The 17781-nt window shown below is 36.5% G+C and overlaps 1 protein-coding gene across 3 annotated transcripts; it reads right to left on the bottom strand.

Moving 5' to 3' along the window:
* Nucleotides 1-296: 296 nt before the first annotated feature.
* On the bottom strand, nucleotides 297-13985 carry LOC139140498 (uncharacterized). 3 transcript variants are annotated; one of them, XM_070709803.1, is made up of 10 exons: nucleotides 13802-13985; nucleotides 9119-9688; nucleotides 8681-8734; nucleotides 7910-7998; nucleotides 7250-7531; nucleotides 4736-4840; nucleotides 3390-3425; nucleotides 3180-3224; nucleotides 2496-2609; nucleotides 297-677 (listed from the first exon to the last, which is right to left on the bottom strand). In XM_070709803.1, the coding sequence occupies exons 1-10, from the start codon at nucleotides 13881-13883 to the stop codon at nucleotides 519-521; spliced, it is 1536 nt and encodes a 511-aa protein (XP_070565904.1). In that variant the 5' UTR covers nucleotides 13884-13985; the 3' UTR covers nucleotides 297-518. The 3 variants fall into 3 exon arrangements, with proteins under 3 accessions (XP_070565904.1, XP_070565905.1, XP_070565906.1); XM_070709804.1 differs by having other exon boundaries at nucleotides 9338-9688; XM_070709805.1 differs by having other exon boundaries at nucleotides 9566-9688.
* Nucleotides 13986-17781: the final 3796 nt, after the last annotated feature.

Raw genomic sequence — 17781 nt, 5'->3', positions numbered from 1 at the left:
GCATATTACGAATTTGCGTATTGAACGAACTTTCCTAATTAAGCATGTAGATCTGAATTGACTTGGTTAAAGTCGACAAAACCCCCTATGTAAATTGCATATACTGTGATATAACATTCTGAAAGTTGTTAAGCATTTTTACGGTAGCCTATTACTAATTTAATCAAATATCATGGGTTCTAACATCGCGGGGCACTTTTTGTCATTCACAACTAAAGACGTTTTGTTTGCTTCCTTCTTACACTACATGCATTGAGACCATTTTCTTACGTGATGAAACACAATTATTACGGGGATTGTGTTTTCATATTTAATTTTACCATCTGTGACAGGCGTTCAAACTTTCGTAGAATGATAATTCAAACCAAAGTCCGAGTTTGGCTAAAGAGTAATGAATGTAGACTTGATCCATGGTATTTACTAATCTGTGGATAGTATGTCAAATGTTTGTATTGAAATCTTATTTTGGAAAACCCTTGTTGTCTCATCTTCAATTGTTACAGTAGCTCTCAAACACATCAGACCACCTCCTTGAACTTTTCGGATTCCACATATTGACATAGACACAGTCCTTGTCGTGTGTGGCGCTGTCCTCTAACAGGGTTGCGTAGCTTCTGTTTATTGACTTTCCGGACGTAGTCACCACAAATCTCAGCAATGGTCTTTCGCGCTTTTTCCTGGAAAATAAACAAGCCATATGGTAAACCAACACAAGAAAAAACATACAGATTTTACATCTGTAGTGGTATTATGACAGAGGAAAATCTTTGAGATTATTCGACCCATAAACTCTCGATTTGCAGAATTGTTTGCATGGGTGATTCAATAAAGTTGACATATAATATACTTGTCAAAATGTCCGTTCTATATGTCTTAAACCCTCCGCAATTTCATCACAGAATATGTTTGCGGACCTAATATATATATATATATATATATATATATATATATATATATATATATATATATATATGTGTGTGTGTGTGTGTGTGTGTGTGTGTGTGTGTGTTTGTTTATTGCATAAATATGTATCATAAACGTCTATTATCAATATTTATATGTGTATAGATTGCATGTATTATAATCATCTATGGTTTGATATATATATATATATATATATATATATATATATATATATATATATATATATATATATATATATATATATATATATATATATATAATATTCCTTGGACGTTACCTGACTCAGACACCGAAATTTGTCGTTATATCCCGTTCACATCCAAGTATTCGTACTACAACAAATTTATATGCGAATGTGACGAGTTTTGGACGACATTTCCAAAAAAACAGACTTTATTTGATAAGGTTGTACATAGTACAGAACTCATTTATTACGAACAATGCAAATTCACAAGTGACATCGAAAATCAAGACAGCTAGACACGTGTAATTTATTCACGAATAAACTAATACCAAATTACTGATTTGACCGTACACAGGTTATGTAGAGAGTGGTTGGGTAATTGTAATTATTTTCAGGTGAACCTAAACATATGCAGTCGTAATCTGAATATTTCATAGGAGGCAAAACGGAGACATTGCTCATTCAAATCAGCGCTGCGACTGTATCACCTTTATCATGGCAGACCACTCTCCTGAAACTTACTGGACAAATACTGACTTGGACTTGGATTTGGAACATTTTAGTTTAAATGTGGTCGATGCAAAAGATAACAGTACAATGGTCCACATCACTGCTGCCAATCTGGCATTGCTGTCTCTGTAGAATGATTTTACATGATGGGCTCGTAATGAGCCAGGGTCGCCAGCGTGCCATGTTTTGGCGGGAGGTACATGCCCTCTGTAATCAATCGATCAGTCTTCAATTCTCGACCTAGTCAACGTAAGCGGTTCGTACAAGATTACGGATGGCCATATTGTCGAAGAAATTGTCATTTGCAATTCGTTGTGAGTAACTTGACATCACCAAGTATATCATTGTGAGATGTAATTTTTTTACGGTTTAATTCTAATATTTAGTGTATTGTTTCATTTTGTGCAATGAAATCTATGTCTCTGATCAGTTTAAATGGGTGTGTCTCCTGCAGTCTTCCTCACAATTTGTTTGACAAGACAATGACATACTCCTGAACAAAATTTTGACTTTTTGTTTTTTTTAAACTTTCCTTGTCATTCCGATGAACTCCAGCTGCTAACTTCATTTTAATTTTCTCCATTGTATTGGTGGACAGGCAGGGGACACCTCTTTTGTGTGGGTTTACCACCAGCAGAGAGTTTTTGTCTACAAGATTGCTGATAACCAATCAACTTGACACTTCTTATGTGTAAAAGAGTACAGATAAATGGAATGCATGATTATAATTAGAGACTTGCCTGTAAACTGTCCAATATTGAAAGTAAACAACATTGTTCAAACGATATGTACGAGACGGAAAGTAGTACACACACACACACACACACACACACACACACACACACACACACATCCACACACACACACGTTTTCTTACTTTAGTTCCTGATTCTAAATCAGTGGTATCAAGCAAGGGAGTGATTTCTGAATCATTGGTATCGTACTCATTGGCAGCGCTGTCTTCAATTGAAGTGCCACTAGACTCCAAAATCTGAAATGCAAGTCGTTATATGTTTATCAATGTACGATTTGGTGCTCGGGTGGGAAATTCCAGATAAATACAGGTGGGTGTGTACTAATGTCAAGCTAAAATATCAACGGTAACCATTGTGAAATGATTTTCTCTAAACACGATTGGAACTAATTTGGGATAATTGAATGGTGAAGTAATGTCTTTAAAATCTGCAAATGTACGCTAATCTGCTTTTCTTTTTACGTTACACACTTGTTTTTATGAGTAATTTGTAATATTGAGACATTCAGCTATTGGGCACCTAAGATTTTTGAGAAATTTGAAAAATATGAAGATCCAATTATCCGAAAAGAGTTCCAATCGTGTTTAGACTAGCTCTGTACATTCCCTGAAGGCAATCCCCGGTCCAGAGTTTGTGATACTACGGTTATGAACATTACTCATACTACCTTGCGATAAAACGACCGTATACTACGTTTCATGTAAAGCTTCACATGACTATGGAAGAACCACCGGTGCACCTTAGGCATATCGACGCACAAACTTGAAAACTCATGACAAAAGTTGACGAACTCGACAGACACATACCTTTCCTTTCGTTTGTTTGGCCTTCAAGTATCTCTCCAGGGTATCCTATGGTATTTGTACAAGGGAAAATTCGGAAGGTTATGAAGGATTAAATATTTAGCTTTCACTGAGGGAGTTGCTTATTTACCTTTGTTACGTCATTAACTCATAAACCGTATTCTTCATCCCAAACGAAAGAAATGTGAGGCCGAGCTACTTGCTCATACTTACCAAGCACTTTGAGGATTTGAAATAAACCACATGAAGCTGGACAAAAGTTAAGAAAAGTGTAACATTGAAATTGCACATTATTTTCTGTTGCAATGATTCTTTCATCAGATATGTTTGCGCAAACATTGTCATGTATAATTTTATTTTTCACTTAAATTCTGATAATTGTGTATTTAAAACTTTCTGTTATCTTTTGTCAAATGAATGGTCGTTGCCTACTCAGTGAACTAAGTGAACAGTGGTTTGTGTACATACATGTCCTTCGATGATCTGTATTTTGTCGGTATATCCCTTTGCTCAAAATTATAAGTTACTTGTAAAAGTTGTGCCTACTTTTTTACTTGTCCAGGATGTTTATGTCAGAGCTCGTTCGATACAAGCCCCATTGTTTAACCATAATAGTGAGATCAAATTGAATAAATGTGTGTCGGAGATTGGGCTACTTCTTTAAAACAGCATAAATTACTCTGGAAAACTTAGATGTGTAGGAAACAGGCTTTGAGTTAGCCGATTTCCTCAATTCTTTCTCATAAAAATGATATCGTTATAGATATAGGATACTGCAGTGTTTCTAATATAATCTTTTCCATCATGGTGTTTGACTCTACCAGCCTGATGACAGGTAAATTAGTGAATAAATAAGTAAATAATAAATACGTAAATAAATTAATAATGATAAAGAAACCAAAAGTCTATATATTAAACACCGCTTGTATGGTTAAAGCACGAAGCATCACAACGTACGACACACTATTTAATTTCTTGAATTGTAAACTTCCGATCATTGATTGACTTTATTGAACAATCGGAGTAGCAAGAAGAATTAATATACCCTCGCACACCCTCAAACTCAACTGTTTACTTATGCAGTGTCTGTGTTTGAGATGTGAGTCGCTATCATGTCCGTTGTTAACTTTTATACCGAACCATTTGTCTTTGTTACCGCAGACGTGATCTCACTAGCTGTGTTTTAATTGATACCGGACATTACGTCATCATGTCTTGTCTGTTTTGACATGTATAAATTTTCGATCAGGCTGTCAGCATACATGTTTTCTTGTATGGATACCGGAAATTACGTCATAATGTCCTGTCTATTCTAACAAGCATAACTTTTTGACCAGGAAATCAGTATGTTTTCTTTTCAGGCACTAAAACTGACTTCTAAGCAGAGAAAAAGACTGACCGGTAGCACCTGTTGTGACTTTAATGGTGGATAACCAAATCCAAATTAATATAGTAAAGTAGCATTGAAGAAGACGTCTTTTTTCTTGTCAAGCTACAAAAGCAATTTGCATTACCGTTGTCTGTAATGACCAATAAATGAAGACAATAGTAAAGGATACCCCTTTCTCCGAACAGCAACTAGTTCTCACGTATCCCACGATGATATCGTATCTGAGAAGGTCGTAGTTGACAGCTCTTTCAGCCTTGTGTAATATCCTTCTCACCTGTAACGAACGTATTCTGGGTAAATAATGATTTCAAAGTCACAATCATCGCGTAATGGTACGTGAAACACTACACTTTGGTCACGCTATTATCATTATCAGGGTCACTGAATCGCTGACGACGGAATGAATATTTGTATTAAAGTGTGGGAAACTGTCATGCATGCACAAAAGTTGGAAACAATCCTGTTTGTTCTACAGTAAGGCTGCATTCACAAACACCTTGGGGGGGGGGGAAGGGCGGGGCGGGGAGGGCGGGAGATTCCAAAAAAGTTCTCAGATTTTTTCAAATACTCCCCTTGTAAACTCGCAATGTGTACAAGTTCCCCTTCTGACTTGCTATAATTTTGAAGTCCCCCTTCCCCTCAAAGGAAGGCAAAATGTGGCCGATATAGTGCTTCGTCCAAAAATATCAAATCATTATACATGGGAGTCTATTAACATTTACATTTTCCCATAAAAACAAGCCTTGTTTCTACATTTCTATGTGTGTGATAATTCATGTAAATGTACTTTGCTTGAAGAGGCAGGTAAAATGAATGTGTATACAAAAAGTTTGATTTTCATCGTGTATTTTCCAATATGAAACTAGCAATATCTGTTCATCTATAGCGTTTGATAAGTGATATAAATGTGCTTGAATAGCATGGGGTGTTGACAAGTGTACATGTGTACAAAAAATTAATTTTGAAATTTTGTCGAAAATGTTCACCCAGTATACATGGGAGTCTTCGACAAAACTGGTTAATTTTTTCCCATTTTAAAACTTGCAGTATTAGTGCATATATGGACCCTGAATAATGACATAATTGTACTTGATATAGAAGAGGGTAGTTACATGTGCATATGTGTACAAGAAATGATTTTGGAATTTCACTGAAAATGTTGATTCACTATACTTTGTAGGCTATGAGGAAACTACGAATAACACATAGGTTATCATCTCAATGTTATTCAAAGGTTGTTTGACCTGAAGCTTCCAGTTGTTATTGATGACACTATGCACTATACTAAATAGTTGGTATTCCGTCAAAGTCCTCAAAAAATAAAATTAATGTACATACGGCGACATGAACGTTTGACACTGACATAGACCAAATGTATTGTAAATGGGTGAACGTATCAAATAAGTTATCTCCCAAATTGTTATTGAAAGGTTAAGTTCAAACTTTAAGTCCTTATAGAGGACAGTTTTGCACAACAGAGGGGTTGGGTAAGTAGAAATCATGACAACCTAAATCTTTTGCCTCAAGGTGGCTGCTTTGATCATCAATAAATTGTTTAATATACTGATATTCAATAAATGTTAAAGTCCCCCTTTGTAATGTCCATTTTTTCAGATCCCCCCTGGCATGTTGTAAATTTTTTCAAGTTCCCCCGAAATCTCCTGTTCACCCTCCAGAGGTGTTTGTGAATGCGGCCTAAGGCTAAGCAATAACCGAAGTAGTGAAAATATGCTTTGTTATATTTAAAACCTCAGCTACCTTCAACAGTTGATGTATCTGTTTGTAAAATACAATTTCTTCTAATACACCTCAAGTCATGACGAAATGCATATTGTTCGACTTGTAAACATAGTTTGTATTGTAAAGTCAATTGTAATTGTTGACAACTGAATTTTAGTGGGAACTACAGTTCTTTTGCCAACACAAAGTTGCACATGGTACACAGTCTGTTGTGTTGGCAAGCTTAATACTTTGTCCTTCCACATACTATGGGGTGAACGAAGAAGAAGGAGAAAACGCACTAGTTTTATAGAATTATTAAAGGCTTTGGGGTGAAACTATTGTGCCTTAAGGTAGAATGCGCCTCGGGGACAGATATTCGGACTTTCAAACTTTTACAATGTTCCTTTGGCCTACCACTTGTTTGGACTCATTTTGAAGCTTATGAAGTAAACAAAGCTTTAACCGGCTTGGTTTTGTGAAAATCGAAAATTTTGTTTTCCCCTAATAGAGATTATACAGGGATGACGCCCATTTTGAATTTCAAATATGGTAAATATTACGTCACTTGTTTCTCTAGTACCAAAATTGGCATTCTGATGCCCGCCTTTTATTCTTGATTTGAAAGAGAATGGTTAAAGTTTGCTTGTGTAAATATATAATATTTACCTGTAAAACATCCCTATTGTTAATTGTACAAAATCAAGTTGTTGATGTCTCTGTGCAACTTAATGCAATGCAAATATTTCCCATGCATTCTCGTATATTTCCGTTTCTGTATATCGTATGTAAGAATGTGCATACTCATCTATCTGCCTGGCTGTCTGTATGTACGCACTATTTAAAGGTGGTAAATGGATTCATACACACATACATATTATGATGCAATATAATTGTAATTCTTCACCTTGCATGTCGGTGACCTCAAAATGAATTATGCTACACCGATTAAAACAGGCCTTACCATGAAAAAAGTTGCTATTAGCGCGATCAGAGTGACAATCAAAAGACAATAAAGAACAAAACTTGGAGGGTCGTTTTCACTTCCGGTAGTCCATGGAGGGATGCCTTCTGATAGGAAACCGAAGTACAACACGGTTAGAATGAGGATAAACAACATTATCATCACAATTGCAATGACATGCAGTATCAGCAGAGTCAGGGATCGCAAACAACGATAATAGCAGCGGGATGGAGTTGTTTTAAGAAGGGTCCCAAAAGCACCTTCGATGTCTTCTTTGGTGACCTGCAATGGTAAACAAACAGTTGTCCTTCAAATCTTTGCTTCTGCTTCAAAACATTGAAAATTTCAACGCTTTCCTCAGAACGAGTATTCACTTTTCTATGTACACATAGTGACTGAACGTTTGTGCTGAAAACTCAACTGCTCGTTAAAGCGTAAAATGTAAGTGTCAAGGAGCATTCTCTAAACATGGACTTCAACCTTTCAAAGTCGATGTCTATTCCTAAGACCTCAATATTAGGTTTACTGTATCCTAATATTCAACTGACCATAGGCTAAATAAAGAACGGTATGTGAAATAAACCTCTAGTGATAAAATTGGCACTACTAACACCTCTGAAACTTTATAATTAGAGTGATGTAACGAAAATGTGAAGTTACCCTTATTCCTCTTGAAGACATCGTGTTGTAGACGTCTGAAGTATCCAGGTTAGATGAGAATGTGGCGATAGTCTTTCCATTAAATTTGTCTGCAATAAAGCAGCCTTTGTCAGACACCTTCATGATGTTTCACATCAGACGATCTCATACTCAATGTCTTAAAATATGACGATGTCATGTTTATAAATCAGAGACAGCAAAATAAACAGTACCAATTTTCTTTCTTATTCAATTCAATAATTCATAGAACATGCACAATACTGCCCATTTGAAACTGGTAGTATGCAAAACCCACTAAATTACTGCGTAACTCCTACGGCAAAAATATTTGTTTTGCTGTAACCCGTCCTACCACAGAAAACCCACCGACAAGAGATATTTTTTCGCATTATCACAAACTTTCGAGTAAATTATATTAATTGTACTGTAGTTTATGGGTCTCAGCCAACAACATTAAAAATGAAAAAATTTCTTCCTCCCTATACCTACCCTAATTTTTGGATGCACCTTACCGGAATACTCACTTTTTTATTTTGGCATGAATATGAAACTCTAAGCCGACTAAAACATATCACATTTATATTTTAACATAACATACTTTTATACTTTGTTTCACAATATGACACGACCTCCAAAATGTATGTATACATATATCATCGCCGATTGTATAAGTCTGACGTGAAGACATTTTAGACAGCCTGTGACAGCCTGTCACTCATGAACGGAGAAAGCAAAAGTAAATGAATCAAACGATATGAAATTAGAACGTACCCGCTTCGTGACCGAAAGAGAACAGTTCTGAAAGAGTTTCATTTTCGGTGTTATCTGAAATGGAAAATAGTACCAGAGCATGATGTTATGGTAATTGACCAGATAAGATGTGATGTTAAGCTAACTGACAAGAGAAGTTTGTGGTGTTTAGCTAATTGACAAGTGACGCGTCCGAAAACTAAAATATGTAAATGTAAATGCTAACTATGCAAATCATCAAAGTATGTTAGGTGCAAGCGTAAATAAGTTTAACGAGCATATATAGTGAGACAAACATGTGATATGTATATGTATATCTATATATATCTATATATATATATATATATATAGATATATATATATATATGTATATATATCTATATATATATATATATATATAGATATATATATATGTATGTATAGAGAGAGACATACACACAGACACAGATACACACACACCTGTTTTCAGTATTTCGAGAAATTTCTCCCAGAACTGTGGGTCTTGAACTTCAAGATATGTCAAATGGGATATGAAATCGGGAATGATACAGTCATGAAGCAAGACTGGAATTACAACTTTCTGTTCTCTGAAAAGATGCTCTCTGAGAACTATTTGCATTTCATATCCACACCATGGACTGCGCAGAAAGTCGGGAGATAACACCAGAACAGTCTTACGGCTCATTTTTATGCAGTTCATGATGTTGGTTGTGATGGCTTTGCCACCGATGAAATCCTTTGAGTCGTAACTGCACTCTATATCATACTCTTTTTCCAATCTCTCTGCTGTTTGAATCACCCAGTCTTTGTCCTTGCTGCTGTAGGAAAAAAAAACGTCACACTCGGCAGATGTGACGTCAGTGTCGGCAACGCCTTTGTCTGTAACCTGCCCAACTGTCTGCGTACCAGAAGTTCCAGCTTGACTGATAGATTTGCTCGAAAATCTAGAATCATTGTAGGAGTCTCCGCTGTTTGAAAATCTCATTGCTTGCCGAGGGTAATCTGTCATTACATCTCCATCTGCCATACCTATAAAGCGAAATTTATCAAAGTCAATTAAAAAAGAGATAAAAAGTAAAAGTGTAACATTTGTTAATTGCTGTTCGGGCAACGAAAACCATGATAATTTTGTTCCAAGAACGTGCTCTTGGATATCGATATAACCTAAAATCCTGGTAGATCGATCGAGGTATCTTTACAGGCATGGAACATGTAATGGTGTATGTGACCAGTTCCTCAAGTACTTCTGACATGGATGCACTGGTATTTTGGTCGTTCGTCTAGAGTAGCAGTGTAGTTTAGGAGGCTCACAAACTGAACATGTCAATACTGTGGTCAAATCCTGGATGATTCTTATAATAAATTATACCTGTAAACAGCGTTCTTATTTCATTATTCCATTATTCACAAGTCTTGCAATTGTGCAAAAGAATGGAACGGTGAAAGTTCCTTTATACCACGTTTTCAGATTGGATAGTGTTGTTTAATAAATAAATATATAAATATATATATAATATATATATATATATATATATATATATATATATATATATATATATATATATATATATATATCACATGAACTGGTTAAAAGATCTATCAAGGTTTTGAAATATTGTGCAGTGTATAGGGGTAGATTAATTATGTACACTGAAGAGACACAAATGATCCAATAATTATTCCGGGGAGTTAGGTGGGGGCGTCCCTCTCCGTACCTAGAAAATTTTAAATTTAACGAAAAGAAGGTATTTGGAGGCCATTTTGGAGTGTTTTAGACATGCAGCTACATTGAAAACAAAATAATATTAGGCGCATAATGGTTTCCCAGCATTACTTTTTCAAAAGTGACAAGTGACCATCGAAACTGGAAAATTTCAACAGGATCCAACTTCGTTGATGCCAAGAAATTCAAATGTAGCTTCTGTATGTGTAATGCTTCTGTATGTGTATATGCAACAAAAGTGCTTGAGTTTTCTAAAGTTCCAAAATTGTATGTTATACATCGGTTCAAATTCAGGGTATGGCTATTCATTTTGGAATGCAGCTTCTATTTGGAAATTAACAGGTGTATCTTTTGACTTGCTTTGAAAGACAAAAATTGGTAATTGGATAAGTATATTAAGACATTCAAGTAGGTCTATTTGAAATGCTTGTGCCCTTGTCTAAGGCTGCATTCACAAATTCTGGCCTGGAGGATAACTATTGAAAACTTAATTCGTTTTAGATCCCAGTCAAAACATCCCGGCCAAACATTTATCAAGCCGACGATATTAAACTAAATCGTGCAATCTCTTTTTCATTGTTTTTGCTCTTTTTTTTTTAGTTTTCACCATTGCTTTGTTGAGGACGATCACGGCAGATTGCAGCTTGTTCTGTGTAAAATGACATTTTCTTTACGGATATTCGACTCACAGACCATGCTGAAATGCACATGTATTCGTCTTGACGAATTCAGCCAGTACAATGCGTTTATTTTCTATTGGTGACTTGTGAAAGGGACAGTAGCTGCTTTTTTGGAAGTGAGTAATCGGTGTTTCAATACATGGCATGCTATAGTGAGTACAACAAGAAATTCTGGTTTATATGAAGTACAAAAGGGCATTCCGAAAATGAACCTCAGGATGTAACTGTCTGTGCATTAGTTTCTTTTTACTTAACGTCTGCTTGCAATTCTTGTTGTTTTTCCTGCCATCCTCTGCCTTGATTTATTTTTCAACTAACCTCCTAGATATCAAATGGTCCACACCTAATTCCGACTGGATTCTATGTTGGCTGGGAGTGTTGACCTGCTCATAAGCAATAAACACATCGCCAACACTGTGATGAAAGGAAACTTGAACGTATAATATTCATAAATCGACTTTCACGGTAACAAATTTAGTTCCCTTTCAATTATTTGAGAAAAAATGGAGCGATACAAGATATGGTAGCCGTCATTGTTTAGAGCCGGAGGGGGTCGATGGAATTTCATTAGACGCTCCGAAATTTCGAGTAACCCCGACCAGCCATGAAGAACTTGAGTAACCCCTATCTAACACAGAAATTTGAATGACACCCAAACTCACAAAAAATAAATATCCATACATGTATTTGTTAAATTGACAAAAATACAACAATAGTAAATACCTTCCAAATCCTGTTTTACCCTGCTAGATTATTATCAGTTATCTTATGAGGGTTGAAAAAGATGAAACCAACAACACAAGATTCAAAGTCATAACAAAATATAGATAGAAAAGCTCACGCTATTAAAAGTATCCGACCGCAAAGTATTGTTAAATTGAATGGTATCATGACAAGGTTTTCACTAGGATATCTGACGGGGGCAGAATTTAAAAGTACATTGGGGATAACACGCGAGAGGTTGAGGGGAGAAGGCCAGAGGGGGTGTCCTCTCTCGGCCAGAGGGGGTGTCCTCTCTCTGGCGTGGACAATTTTGAAAAATTTATTTGTTCAATGGTGCAGTCTGGTGGAATCTCAGAGGTGTTTTCAATTTGGTTTTTACAAAGTAAAACTGTTAGAAAATGACATATGACACGCCAAGGGCAGAGAACATGAGAGCTGGGTGCCCCTCTCGCATCGAAAATTTTGAGAAATTGATGTGTGCAATGGTGCAATCTGAGAGGTTTAAATTTATTTTGAACAAGGTAAAACTGTTTGAAAATGACATTGAATACTGATATTTTTATTACACACTATTCAATAATCAAACAATGACAACACTCTTTTGTACCTTGAAACAGTTCTCAGTTTGCATAAGATTGCAGAACAAAGAATATGCGGGAATGACAAATCTGTGATTTTATTGTTTCATTTGCAAAATCGTATAATTCTGTAAACGATATTAATAGCTCAACAGTCAGAGTCATAACTTATTAATCCATTCATTATTTGTTTGCAACTTTGAGATTTTACAGCCGGAGAAATGACCTTGCCAGTCGTGCAACTTCTCAAGCTGCCGACTTCTAATGACAAGTCTGAATACGGTATGGTTGTGTCAAAATGGTTATTGAACTTAAGTCAATTAACATATATGTTTCTCTGATAACAAACGATGAATTCGCAACAGTTCAGTTTGTCGTACATCCTGTGTACTAATAATGGTATCTGCTGAGAGCATTCCTTCATGACCTCCTCTTAATATTTAACATTTATAAGAGTAAAATACACTTTATCAGATAATCAATTGTATGCATGGAATACGTTTTATGCATTTTATTCATATAGAGTAACAAAACTTTGTTTCTGCAATATTATGTTTATCAAGAGATTGCCAAAACTTCTGTCAAAGATGACAGAGAAACTAAACAAGACAAAGAAAACAAAAAATAATGTCGAAAATAGCATTTGGTTGAAAGATACAAAAATCTCTATTACTCAAGTATTTTTGGACTATGACAAATAATTTTCTTGCAATAAAGGAAAGGTTTGTTATCAAGGCAGTCCAATGTTTTGTATACTTTGTAGAATTAGCTTTCTTTATACATTATCCTAAATAATCAGAACCCTATAGAATTGTGAGTAGACGTTTCTCATGCTTGATCAGTCATTATACCGATTTTTTATCAGGAAATACTGAAATATTACTCGTTCAGTAACGATATACATAGTATACCTACATATCAAATTGTACAATGTATTTTTTATAAAATTGTACCATTTAATAGTCTATTGTATTTTGCGTTCTTTTCTATAATTTTTGCATCATTTCATAGCTGCACGAAATGCCTCACTATATTTCCCAAAAATTTAGTAGAGCCCTTTTTCCTCTCCACATTTTGAGCAACCACTCTTGTAGCTTTCAATTTTTGAGCGACCCATCAGATCCCTCAGACCCCCAGGCAGTAAACAGTGACGGCTCCTTGAAGAATAACCAATATTGTAAGGCTTTAAGAACTGAGTATCATGTCTATATCCCCCTAGCACCGTGCATGGTAGCTGTGGGGCCATAGCTGTGGTGTTTTCAGACGAGATTCCTGCCTTTTATGGGCTGGTTTTGATTTCTACGATTTTAACCCCGCCACCACAAAACCAGCCCGTAAAAGGCACAAATCCTGTCTGAAAACACCACAGCTATGGATCCACAGCTGCGTGCATGACTGCAACAACTCAACGATGAGTAATGAAAGCCACAATTCGTACCTATGTCGACATCCAAATGTTGCGTCTCGACTCGTCTTTGTGTGTTGGTAGTCTCATCGACAAGGATTTCTGCTGTCGCCATTATGGTATTTCAAATAGGATTTCGAAGCGGTGAATACAAAGAGAGATAACGGTGTACAGATAGCGTTTGAAACAAGGGTCGTCCTCCGGTTTCGTTGCAGTATATTTGTAGCAAGGCCAGTGTTCTAAAGAAAAGAAGGGAAATTCCACTTATAAGTTAATGTGAGTATGCGCAGTGACCTATGTGCCCATTCTATGGAAATCCGGTCACGACATGCGACATGCGACCTGCGACTTCAAAACTGCGACCTGCGTCCTGCGAGTTTGAAACATGCGACCTGCGACTTCGATATTTAGACCAAGGTGTAACCTGCGACTTCACAACAGCGACCTGCGTCCTGCGTGTTTGTCAAACTGCGACATCAGTCTTGATTTATTTGCACCATTGCTCTGAACACGAGCCTGAAAAACACGAGGGACACCATTGCACTGCATTAAAACAGCCGGTTTACCGCATTCTCGCGACCAGAGCATAATTTTCGCACCGCTGGCCTACGCAAAAATCGGCCAGCGAAAGAATTCAACCAGCTATAGAAGTGCACGAAGGTGTGACGGTAGAAAATCCACAAAGGAAGAGCACAAATTTATTTTCCTTCTTACGAAAGGCAAACTGATCTGAAATAATGCAATAGCAATAGGGTTTTAAAACGTCTACATCAGAGTTAGTTTCTGGAACTTTTCTGCTCACATGATCTAAAATATTATATACACAAAAAAAATAATATGTACATATTATAGTATGTACACATTAGGCTTAAACACTGAAAATAGGATTGTAGGAAGGTTTAATGGTGTCCTGTTTTACAGTTTTAACTCGCGTTATCTATAAAGAAAGTCGGTCACTGGCTATTCATGGTTAGCAAATATGTTTGGATTGCACTTCTGTCAATATCAGTATTATTTTAACTGCTTTGCATATGTTATTCGTGTAGACAAATGTAGTCCGAAGTAAACCAGTAAGAATATTTTTATTTTTCCAACTGTACAAAAGTTGGATCAATTCGATTTTTGACGAAAACGTAAAAATGAAATTAGACGAAAAGATGGCAACATCCGATGATCAATCACTGGAGAATTGGAACAAAACTGGAAATGTTAGAAAATAAAGGACAATAACTGAAAATTCTAATGTTTGCAATGACACTGACGCAGTTATGATACATGGGGGGGGGGGGACAACTGATGAATTAAACAGACAGCTAGATGGTTATACCACAGTAAAAAGAGGATAAATACCGGCGATATCTAAAAATCAAAAGGTTTGTCGATAAACATAAGGAAAGAAGCGAGGTAAGGCAGACGAAGAATATCTAAAATAATTTGAAATTATAATATAAACATATAAATGCCTTTCACGTAGCATATTATTTTCCATGCATTAACACGGACTACTGTCAACATTTCCGTCATAAAATTATCTCTCAAGATGAAAATGAGTGAACTGGTGTGTACATGAATTGAGTTCTGCCAGACTTGGTGAACGATTTACCAAAGCGAAAGCAATGGCTTATTAATTGATCGATGTTGAACGTTAAATCTCCATTCCACGTTTTACCCTTTGAGCGCTGTAATTTTCTCCCACCAAATTTTAGTGCAAAATTTTACCAAGAATTTTCTGTAATTTTTTGATAATTTTGGACCAAATCGACATCACATTTCATTGGCTACAGGTCTTTCCAAAATTTTTGCAAAAATTGGAGAAAATTGACAGGGGTTTATTATATAAAGGGGACAAAAATAAACTTTGGCGCTCAAAGGATTAAAGTTCACGCAAGACGCCTCAAATCTAATACTGAGGAAAACACCATGAAACGTTACGTGTTGTTGTCGCATGTCGCAGTTGTGAAGTCGCAGGTCGCAGTTTGACAAACACGCAGGACGCAGGTCGCTGTTGTGAAGTCGCAGGTTACACCTTGGTCTAAATGCCGAAGTCGCAGGTCGAAACTCGCAGGACGCAGGTCGCAGTTTTGAAGTCGCAGGTCGCATGTCGCATGTCGTGACCGGATTTCCATACCATTATTCAATCAATCAACCAATATTTTTATTATACTCAACTCACAGTAACCATAGACGGCGTACGTCGCAATGACACCCCCATGGCAGGTTTGCGCGCACATGACATACTCCGCGTACGCGAGTACTGGCCATATGGTTAACATAGTGTCACCGAAACGTAAGTGGTCTAGCGAGAACATGAAGAAGCAACATCTCTGCTCAAATTTATCAGATAACAATAACAGCAAGGAACACCAAAAAATGGAAACGTCGCCATATCTACTGTAAGTCCGATTTTAATCAGATTAGGCCACTTACATATTAACAGTTCAAAGTACAATTCTGAATAATTTCAAAAGGGCAATAAAGTATTCAAGTTGTTCAATAAACAAACTGTTTAACAGTGGAGGCTAATATGGTTGTATTGTTGAACTATGAATATTCAACTGGCCATCTAGAGATGGCAACGTTTACAGTATAGCGGTATATATCCCGCTAGAACTCTCTTAGCTTCGCTAAGGGGTAGACCATTTGATATCCTGGGGGGGGGGGTCCTGGAAGATATAAGAGGTAGCATTTTTTTGTACCTGATCCACTGTCCTTTTTTTTTTACTCTCTGATTATTGGTAACTTTTTTCTCGCACTCTTCACTTGGAAACTTTTTCCCAACAACAAATTTACAGTCCTTTACTATGTGCGGAGTAAGATGTCTCACGTTAGATAATCTGTTCACACATCATTTCTACTATTGTTAAAGACGATACAGTGAGTCGATCAATGAGGTTTCATGATAAGGAAAACATGGTGAGACAACGATAGATCTATAGTGCTTTGACCCCGGTCACGTGATCTGGGTCCCCGGTAAAAACTGTTTTATGTTTCTAGTGATTCGTCTTAATGGCGTTTCGGAACCGATCGTGAGGTTCCTTCATCAATCACTCTGTTGTTTTGTATCACCTCCATTTGGTTGTATAATATCATCTTCGTCCTCGAAGAGGAGAAGCTAGATTTGTTACTATGACAGATTAGTCACAGTTGACCGACTCTTTCTTGAGCGATCCGGTGTGTGGTGTCAACTTGAAATAAATTGATCCAGCGTCAACCAGAATCCTGGACGCTATGATTTTTGGTTTTGAGGCATGTATTGAGCGTGGTTAGTGCTCGTTATGTTAACAATAAATTTTGTATTAATCTGTCAACGATTATTTGTTTTAGGCACTTAAATCGATTACCAGAACCTTGGTTTGGTGTTAATTATTGTGCATTGTAATGCAGTTCGGGTCAATACTAGCGCTTGCTTTCCGATGTGTTCGAAAAGCATGATGGCTATTTTGAGATATACCACATTTATTTCTCTGTTTTTAGCCTTTCCCGGTTTCGTTGTTCTGTCAACAATAGTTGCTGTAGACGGCCTTTCAAATTAGTTTAGTTTAGAGGATAGTTTCGGTTTAGGTAATTCGAATCGCCAACTTCGATTTGTTGCACGAAGGTTTTCTAAGTTTTTAATTTTCTTTGCAGGATGAATATTTGCAATCTTGTTAGTTTGGTGGCTTGTAGGACCGAGGAGGTGACAGATTGCATTATGGTATTGTGCGATGAGTTGTGGCCGGAAAACATGAAAAGGTAAGCAAAATATCATTGCCTCAGAATCCCTGTACTTTTTATTATCTTATGATTACATCGAAAATTACATTTAGATATCAAAGTCTAGTGGAAAGAAATAAGCTAACGAACAGAACAAGAAGTTTAAATAAGTCAAAAGTTGCTACATGTACTGACCACAATTATACCCTTGGGATTGAGCTATATGAGAAAGTTATTAAAATATAAATATAGCACACCTCAAATGTATCCGGCCAAAGAACCATTGTGTATCTGACACAGTCTCGAAGGGCGCCCTGAAA

This window comes from Ptychodera flava, chromosome 9 (assembly GCF_041260155.1).
Source record: "Ptychodera flava strain L36383 chromosome 9, AS_Pfla_20210202, whole genome shotgun sequence".
Classification (NCBI taxonomy): Eukaryota; Metazoa; Hemichordata; class Enteropneusta; family Ptychoderidae; genus Ptychodera; species Ptychodera flava.
Note: the sequence above shows the minus strand (reverse complement) of the source record. Positions and strands in the feature narration are given on the sequence as shown.

Excerpts from the sequence above, each read along its gene's own strand:
- LOC139140498 (XM_070709803.1), bottom strand. The coding sequence starts at position 13,883 with ATGGCGACAGCAGAAATCCTTGTCGATGAGACTACCAACACACAAAGA. Across the intron at positions 8,735-9,118 it reads TCTCGAAATACTGAAAACAG|ATAACACCGAAAATGAAACT; the intron begins GTGTGTGTGTAT and ends TTTCCATTTCAG. Across the intron at positions 3,225-3,389 it reads TCAAATCCTCAAAGTGCTTG|GATACCCTGGAGAGATACTT; the intron begins GTAAGTATGAGC and ends CAAATACCATAG.